At 39.1% G+C, this 9,597-nt stretch overlaps 1 protein-coding gene across 6 annotated transcripts in view; it reads right to left on the reverse strand.

Moving 5' to 3' along the window:
• Positions 1-9,597, reverse strand: part of LBR (lamin B receptor) — a 30,811-nt gene that overhangs the window by 19,352 nt on the left and 1,862 nt on the right. For all 6 annotated transcript variants that reach the window (XR_001824474.2, XR_001824472.2, XM_017526413.2 and 3 more), the window contains exons 2-6: positions 7,643-7,821; positions 5,883-6,083; positions 3,450-3,533; positions 3,018-3,207; positions 1,762-1,958 (exon numbers count right to left, since the gene is read on the reverse strand). Coding sequence is in view for 4 of the 6 variants with exons in the window: in XM_017526413.2 (XP_017381902.1) it covers positions 1,762-1,958; positions 3,018-3,207; positions 3,450-3,533; positions 5,883-6,083; positions 7,643-7,807 (837 nt within the window). In the remaining 2 variants the exon portion in view is untranslated. The remainder of the gene's footprint in view (positions 1-1,761; positions 1,959-3,017; positions 3,208-3,449; positions 3,534-5,882; positions 6,084-7,642; positions 7,822-9,597) is intronic.

Consider the following 9,597-nt stretch of genomic DNA (forward strand, 5'->3'; position numbering starts at 1 on the left):
GACTATGAGCACACATCATGGATCAGAACCATCTTCTCTCTTCATAAAGCATCACCCACAGCATTCGGCACAGAGATACCCAGAGGTATGGGTGCCCAGCTGAACTGGTTGAGTAAAAAGCCCACTTGCCCAATGCAGCCACATTTTACCCCACAAAGTAACTATTCAGAAACACAGCAATTCATTTCAAACTGTAAAACATAAACTAGTATCATTTGTTCTAGGCTAAACTACTTTATCCTATCATTAGCTACAGATTTCATTAGCTAGCATTCCTCTTCTCCCAGGAGAAGTGTAAAAGCTGTTTGAGATCACAGGATTAGCAAAATCCCACATGCTAATTTCAGATGATCCTTATCTGTTAAAGGTGTCTAGTAAATGCTGTGTTGGGCTTTAATCTGTGAATATATAGATACAAATATACAGTCAGCCCTCCGTATCTGTGGGATCTACATCCATGGATTCAACTAACCACAGATCCAAAATATTTGGGAAAAAAATGCATCTGTGCTGAACATGTCATTATTCCATAAGTAATATAGTTTAACATGTCTTATCATGTCATTATTCCCTAAGTAACACAGTTTAACATGGTACTTACATTGTATTAGGTATTATAAGTAACCTAGAGGTAACAAAGTACACAAGGAGTATGTACACAGGTTATATGCAAATACTACACTATTTTATATCAGGGACTTAAGCATCCCCAGATTTTGGTACCTACAGGAGGTCCTGGAAACACTCCCCAAGGATATCAAGGGATGACTGTATAATATTAATATATATTTATATGTATATGCTTTTAGTCACTTTAGTCTGTGAGTATATACATATACCACTTTAAACATAAAAACTGCTTTCCTTAATACTCTGGAATCACCTTACCCTAAACAAATCTAAATTTAACTGTAGAGCCTTACCATAAAAATGACTGAAGGTCTTTATCACAAAAATCCTTGCTAGAGCCGCTAGTTATGGTCTCACTCCACAGTATTAAGCCTGCAGCTCTAGGCTTCTATTACTGGCATTCACCACTCCTAGTAAAACTGATCCTTTGGTTTACAGACAGTTGGCAAACTTGCAAAGCCCTAAGAATAAGATCTTTAAATAAATTATTACTTAGGGAATCTCATGTTTCTTTAAATATATCCAAGTAAAGGATTCTACTGAAAGAAGAAAAAACTACACTTAGCTAGCAATGGAGGGCTTATCAAAATTTTTAAGATATTGCAAGAATCTGAAAACAACATTCAATGTTCTTGATAACTAGCTTCTGGAAGAGATGAAAATTAGAAACTTTTCATACTTTTTTAAAAGATATAAAGTCCACTGAGCCCAGTAGTCTATCAATTAATCATTTAAAATGCTGCATCTGAAATGACACTGAGGGTGAATTTTTTTTCCACAGCAATTACCACTGACAGGCTACTTTGCAAAACAGCCTATTCTTTTAACATTTGGTTTGAAAAGTTACACAAGAAATCTCAGATTTTTTAAAGGTTCCTCTTAATAAGCAAATGATATACAGACAGCACAAGTATAATGGCTTCACGAAGTAAGTTTTGGGAATTACGACCAACAACGGCCTCTAATCTTTAAACTACTGTTAAGGCTGGGCAACATGGCACACGCCTGTGGTCCCAGTGACTCAGGAGACTGCGGCAAGAGGATCACTTAAGCCCAGAAGGTGGAGACCTGCCTGGGCAATACAGCGAGACCTCATCTGATTAAAACAAAACAGAACTACCATAAACATACCTTTCCAACTGGCAGTAGGTAGAACAGGGCTTGAATCAGAAACCACAGGAGGTAGACCCCAAATACTCTGGTTTCCCATAACTCATATAAAGCTGGCAAAGGAGGAGGGAAATTCAGAAGACTGGGATCTTTTTGTTTACACATCAACAGCAACAGGAAGAGGAACACAGGCAGGCCAAACATGATGAGAAACACACCTGCGAACGATTCATGAACAGTTGAGGCTCAAATTTCAATCTGGTATATTTATTTAGGAATCATGCTAGCTTTTTAAAGGTCAGAACTCATATCTGGCTAGCTGTCTGAAACCAATTTCTAATGTACTGTCAAAAATTCCCATCTCTACCTGTCACCTCTGGCGGCCGGGCAACCATGGGCATTAAAGTAGTAAAAAAACAGAGGTCCAACACTGAATAGCTACACCCACCTCAGAAACCAAGCTCTAAAACATCTGACCTCCAACCACTGAGAAGCAAAAGTGTACAAACTCCAGCAAACTGAAGAGCAGAACAGCTAAAAATTATCAGCCTAATCTAAACAAAAACTTTATATTCCTAAGTTTCTAACAATTAAAATAATGTCACACTCATGTAATATGCACAGATTTTCAGTGATGCTGGACAGCCTCTGTAACAGACCAGCCAGCCAAAGGTTAGAACTAACAAAATACAAAGCAATTAAGCCATGCAGGATTTTGAGCCATTTAGACAAGAAATATTTTCTTTTACTAGCTCATAAAATTTCATCAGTTCCACCCACTTAATAAATCTAAGGCTCTGCACACTTCAGATCTTTGACCCTCACAACCAGCCAGCCTGTCTAGCAGGTAGGGCAGACTCTGGGATCCTACTTTATGCATGCAGCTGACTCCCACTGCTAGGCCTGCCACCTCAAGCGTGATTATTAGCAGAGCCCCCTGGCCCTGACAGGTAACCATCCATGCTATGTACAACTCCCAGATCGACCCTCCTTTACCACTTCTTTGTACTTCTCTGCTCAAAACCTCTGAAGAGACTGCTAAAAGTTTTCAACACAGCAACAGTGGCAACCTTTCTACTCCATAATCCCCCAAAAAGCTCCCACCTCAGGCCTTTGTACCTACTGTTCCTTCTCTGGAAGGCTCTTCCACTGGTTCCCACCAGGCTCATTACCCTGCCTGCCTCAGGTATCTTCAAAGAGGTCTTTCCAATTCACCTTGTGGTGACCTCCACTAGCCCACCCCACCTGCTCTCTCCAGGCCCAGCTCTGAGGCCTACCAGGTACTCCTCCAAACTCCAAGTCCTTTGCTTGGATAGGGGTCACTTCAAAGGTTCTCACTGCCAGTTCTTTCGTAACAAATTTTTCTTCCTTAGAATCCATTTCTTTTAATCTGATCTCTTCTCTTCTTGGACGAAGCCTATACTGTGTAGATATGTAACTGCTTTCTTGTGACAAATTGAATTTTTCCTAAATGAAAAATTTTTAAATTAAATATCTATAGTAAGCAATTTACCACTAATGTTATTTCATTAACTATTTCAGCATCTCAATAGGGCTGAATATTAATAATAAATTTGTGAAATTACATTGTCTTAATTTAAGAACAGAATTTTAGAACAGGTTATAAAATACTGTAATTTTCAATGTGTTTCTTGAGGGAGAGTCACTTTAAAAAAAGAAAACCCACATGAAAGTGAACACTTTCCCACCTGTGTATTTTTACGAGGTACGTCATTCCTCTCAATGTGCTCGGGCTCCCCATTATATCTGCTGATGCTATTTCCAAATGGCTTCTAAATTGAATATGAACATTTAATCAAAAGAACTGTAACTTATTAAAAAGAAACATGATGGTAAAAACTTACTATTCTGAAACCAAGCAATGAAACAGATTTTTCACAGCCTTAATTTCTAAGAATTTAAGCCTTGTTTTGTTAAAAATGAAAAAGAATAAAACTGACTAGAATTGCCCGGTCTCGGAAATATTGTATCTCATAATGTAGATTTCTACATAAAATCTTTCATCTGGCTAGGCATGGTGGCTCACGCCTATAATCCCAGCACCATGGGAGGCCGGGGGGTGCAGATCACCTGAGGTCAGGAATTCAAGATCAGCCTGGCCAACATGGTGAAACCATCTCTCTACTAAAAATATGAAAAAATTAGCTGGGCATGGTGGCAGGTGCCTGTAATTCCAGCTACTTGGGTGGCTAAAGCAGGAGAATCGCTTGAACCTGGAGATGGTGTTTACAGTGCACCAAGACCACACCATTGCACTCCAGCTTGGGCAACAAGAAACTCCACCTCAAAAACAAACAAAAAAAAACTTTCACCTTTCACGTAATTAGACTAAATGTTATAATTTCATTGATAAGACTATGGATATTTGCTATGAAAGGCATAGAAACTAAAAATTGGTAAATTAGTTCATTAACTAGATAAAAAACAAAAGAAAAGACATTCACTGCCCAAAAATAGCCAATAATGGAAAATTAAGAAATAGTGGGTACTTAAGCAATACACAGTGTGCCCAAGGCTCTGCTAGTAAGAAGCAAAGCCAGTCTGTGGTTCTTGTGACACCAGGACTATAAGATTACACTGTAAAAATATAGCAGTCTCTAAATATCAAAAATGAAAAAATAACTAAGTATCATACAGCATATGTTCCCTGAGTCCCTGGCTGGTAAAGAGAGCCACTAATAGTTAAAATGTTCAAACTCAAAGTGTAAGTTAGAACAGTAAGTTGAAAATGTCTGACAACCACATTGGCCAAAAAAAAAAAAAAAAAAAAAAAAAAAAAAAAAAAAAAAAAAAAAAAAAAAAAAAAAAAAAAAAAAAAAAATTATAATACTAAGAATGAGAAACTAGGCATTCATACACCGATACTACTATAAACTTTCTTGATGCAATCTGGCATTATGTATTAAAAGCCTCAAATCTGCACCATATGGCACACGTAGCAGTTCCACTTGTCAGAATCTAACCTAAGGAAATAATAAGATATTATATAAAAATACTTGTTTGTAATAGTGAAAATATAGAAGAAAAACATTAAATGTCTATCGATGAGTGAGCTGACTTTAATGATTAAGTTACATCTGTATAATTCATCATATATCCATACTATAGAATACAAAAAAATTATGTAGAAAAATATGCCCTGAAAGATTATCCTGAATATTTAAAATATCTTAAAGCTGACTACAGAACAGTATGTATATAATCTAGTTTTCAAAGATTATTAAAAGTCTGCGTACATTCTATCCAGAAAAGAGCTTAACATTAAGTGAATAAATAGCAGATGACTTTTATTCTAATTATTATTACTTAAAATACCTTTTCTTTAGAATACTATCTAAAATACTCTTTGTATAAGGTCTACAGGCTCCATGCATCCTGGTATTTCAAAGCTTACACCTTCAAAGTGTAAGATGATTCCATTAAAATCATCATCTTTGAATAGGTAAAGTGATCAAGTATAATGATGCTAAGAGTAAGAATGTTTCTAGAATACAGGTTTCTCTTATTTCATACATGATATGAACTTTCATACACTGTAAAAACTTAGTTCAACCTACAAGCTATATCTATTTCACATGTGAACACTGCTTTTTTAAAAACTAAAATATTGCCAGGCACAGTGGCTCACGCCTGTAATCCCAGCACTTTGGGAGGCCGAGGCGGGTGGATCACCTGAGGTCGGGAGTTCAAGACCAGCCTGCCCAACATGGAGAAACCCCATCTCTACTAAAAATACAAAATTAGCTGGGCGTGGTGGCGCATGCCTGTAATCCCAGCTACTCAGGAGGCTGGGGCGGGAGAACTGCTTGAACCCAGGAGGCGGAGGTTGCGGTGAGCCGATTGCACCACTGCACTCCAACCTGGGCAAGAAGAGCGAAATTTCATCTGAAAAAATAAAATAAAATAATATTAAATAACATTTCTGGTAACTGAAGGACATTCTTTTCCATTGATATTTAAAACTTTCTATTCCAAACATTTGTTTCTGATGAAATTTTCAGAAGTCCTCACCTTACATTTGATGTTTCACTGGTATTTTAATATTATTAACTGCAAGTAATTTGAGTAAATACATACATAAAGGGGAAGACAAAAGGTTGTATAAGGATAAACACAAGTACCAGAACCAGCGGAGTCAATTTAACTTCCACTTCCCTCCTTGCTTCCTTAATGTCAGCCTGGTGGGAAGCAGAAGCAGATCGGCGGGCACCTTTAGGTAGTCGACCAGGGGATCGGGAGCGTGACCTTGATCGACTCCCTCGGCGTCTGGAAGGGGAACTGGAAGTTGAGCCACCTTTCCTTTGCCTAAATGAAGTTAAAGGCTAGAAAGGGGGAAGAAAGCAAATAGCTTTACCACAAATCATAACACAAACAGACAGACCGAAACTAGAAGAGGATAACAAAGGCAGGAACTGCTACCGTTAACCCTGAAGTCATCACGGGAAATCTTAGGATCTGAGAATGGATCAGATGAAGCCAACAGAAAATGCATTCACAATGATCCATCTTGCATGAGACAGATACAGCCTTTCCATTCCTGTTCTTTGAAGGTATTTCCATGAAATGAATGTGTCTAAACCAATTAGCTGTACTAATTAACACTGATTAAAACTGAGATGATAAGACAAAAATTAGCACACAGACCAAAAAAAAAATAGTACCAGTTTCACTGAACAAAACACATAAGCAGATCTTGAAAATAAAACATGAGCTTGGATGACTGGGAACTGTTTCACCGTGTCCACGCCTGCTCCAAATCTCCTTATGTTGCGTCTAAGGATGTAGACAAATTATGCCCCAGGCCAAGTCCCCCACCCCAATTTTTGTGTGGCCTTCCTGCTAAAAATGGCTTTTACATTCTTAAATGATTACAAATAAAAGAAAATATTTCCTGATGTGTGAAAACTATGCAAAATTCAAATTTCAGTGTCCATAAAGTTTTATTGGAATACTGCTATGTCTACTCTCTTCCATACTGCCTGGAGCTGCTCCCATAAAGCCTAAAATATTTACTACGGCTTTATTCCTGGTCTAGAGCACTCAAAGTGTCATCCTAGGCTATGGGTCCTAGAAATGCTTGTTACTACTTTGCCCAAGTACCAAAATTGAGAAATAGGTGTACGGAAATGTTAACAGCATTTTGACAAAGTAATCGCATATCTATCAAATCTGATAGTAAAACTGTGAGACTTTTATTTTGTATGCCTTTATTTTTCTAACGATTCATTTTTATGGCATTTTACAAAAATGTTTGTATACTATGGATCAGATATCTTAAAACCCAGACCCTCACCAGACAGGTTGAAAAGCCCTGGGCTAGATGCAAATCTAATTAATGTCACTCTTCTGATTAAATCCTTGGTGTTCAGGATGAAGCCCAAACCCTTGGGCATGGAATATAAAAGCCCCTCCTGCTTAGCCCTCCCCCACCACCCGCTTCCAGCACTTGGCTGACTGTGTGCCCCAGCCCCAGACTTTGGCATACTGCCCTCTCTGCAGAAGCAGCCCCATCATCAACTGAGTTTTTCCTGTTTGTTCTCAGCACTTGGCTCAGGTGTCACTGCCTCTGAAGCCCAGGGCTCTTCTCTACTCTTGATATACTCAATACCACCCACAGCAAACTCCAGGCACAGAATGTAGTAAACCCAGGGGACCAGCAGATGCAAATGTCTGTCTTTCCCAGTAAGTGTGAGCTTCTTGGGAACAAGGCACTATGCCTCATTCATACATTCCCAGAGCCAAAAACACTATGTAACCCAAAGCAAGAAAGAGCTCAACCCTCTGCCTCCAAACAGAGCTGAACTGACTATCCTGAGCTTAGAAACCATAGAGTTATTTTCCACTTATTATAAACATACTCTGATAAACCAAAGGAACTTACCTTAATATCATTCTCTTTCAATTCAAGTTCTGTTCCATCTTTATACTTCACAGTGTAAAGCTGGGAATTGCTGTCATGGCTCAGAATTTCTACTTCATAATATAGAGAACTCCCAGGCCATCGGCCTCTTACCACTTCACCATCGGCAAATTTCCTACTTGGCATTTTCTAAATTTAGCCTGAATAGTTTTAAAGAAAAAAATTTGAGTCAATACATACACATTTATGTATGCCTTTTTCCACAGTCTGAACACTAAAATACAACTTTCCAGAACTGAATGGTCAGGATTTTGGGGCCAGAAAGGCTACATCAGGTCTCATTTGGAATCAAGGGAGACTTTATAAAAGACCGGAAAAATCAAAGATGTACAATTGAAATGACTATAACCCACCAACAGATAGAAAAATAATTCCAAGTCTATAATGAACAGCAAATTTGGGGGTTATTTCACTAAGCTTTCAACTCTTACAGCTGAAGTACAAATGCATACCAAGTAACTCTGTCAACCACCCACCTAAGCCAGGGTATACCCTGCCTTCATCCAAGCTCGCCTCTCTCAAGCCTACAGCAGACCTCTACCCCCAATTATAACATTCTTTTCCTGATTCAAAACATGGCCCACACAGCCCCACAACCCTCCAAGAATCCACAAGCAATCCGCAAGAACTGCCATTTATGTGAGGCCTCTTTGCCACCCTTTTTGAAGTATCAATTGATAGCTGGGTGCTTTCAGCTGCCAGATAGTAATGCTGCTCCGTCCGCTCACCAGCAGATTCACATTTCCACACAACAAAACCAGAGCTGCCGACCTTCCCCAGTACCACATGAGCTAGCTGGGGCCAAGTCCAAGAGGCAGGCAGTAGGACAGATGTCAGCTCTCCCCTAAATCACCTTCATTTAACTAAGTACTTCCTGATGTATTGTCCACGCATATTTAAGTACATCCCTCACTGGCTCCTGTTAAGAGCTGATGATATAATAAAAGCAACATTTAGGAACCTTGAAGACTCTGGAATTAAGAAGAAAGTTGAATTATCTACCCCAGGGGAGTAGTGGGAGGGTGAGGGAGAGGCGAGGGGATGGGGGTGGGGGGGACCTTTCCTAAGCACTACATTTTTTCACTGCTAATCCCCTGAGGAAAAAACCTAACAAGCTCTACTAGTTTACATAGATGGCAGCTAGGTTGGTAGATAAAAGAAAACACAAGTACTTATCTGGTGATTAGAGGATGTCAGTCAATTAACACAATAAGTAAGAGAGCCAGCTTTCTTCCCTACACCTACCTGAGATGGCATCACTGGGGTAATGAATGGGTTTGGGCTTGGAGTAGTGGGGAGGAGCCCACAAGTTTTCAGGATGAAGTCAGGCCTGGCTGAGTCACCTGAGGGGCATTCAGAAAGGGGGGAAGCAGTGGACACCTCCGCATGAGGAGGGGCACAAAAAGGGAAGGTGACAACATCCAACTTTGCCTATTTCAACATTTAGCTCAGAGCCTCCATGTAGAAAGAGGAAGGAAGTGTGTCCTCCTCCTCTCTTCTCTTGAACCACCTCCTCCTCCCTATACCCCCCAAAATCAAACCACTCTTACTAGTACTAGCTCTCCTACACTGGTCAGCCAGGGTTTAAATAAGGCAATTATGTCTTCCTACGGGAAGATGCTCAAGTTGCAAATAATTCTTTATAAACTTTTGAAATACAAGCCCTTCAGGATGCAGGGGCTACCTGCGGTTTTAAAACACCCTTGAACAGTTTCTGCATGTTCTTTAAAAATTTATTTACTGGCATCTTACTAGTGCACTATTACACAGGACATACACAGTATCTGTAAAATATAAACACAGGCCAGTGCCAAAAAGATTATTGTTATCAATTAAATATCCTGGGTTAAACAAATGAACGCATATGATGGATATGTTAGGTCTCTAAAGCTTAATTTAAAAAAAAAAAAAAAAAA

The sequence above is a fragment of the Cebus imitator genome, unplaced genomic scaffold (genome assembly GCF_001604975.1).
Source record: "Cebus imitator isolate Cc_AM_T3 unplaced genomic scaffold, Cebus_imitator-1.0 Scaffold42, whole genome shotgun sequence".
Lineage (NCBI taxonomy): Eukaryota > Metazoa > Chordata > Mammalia > Primates > Cebidae > Cebus > Cebus imitator.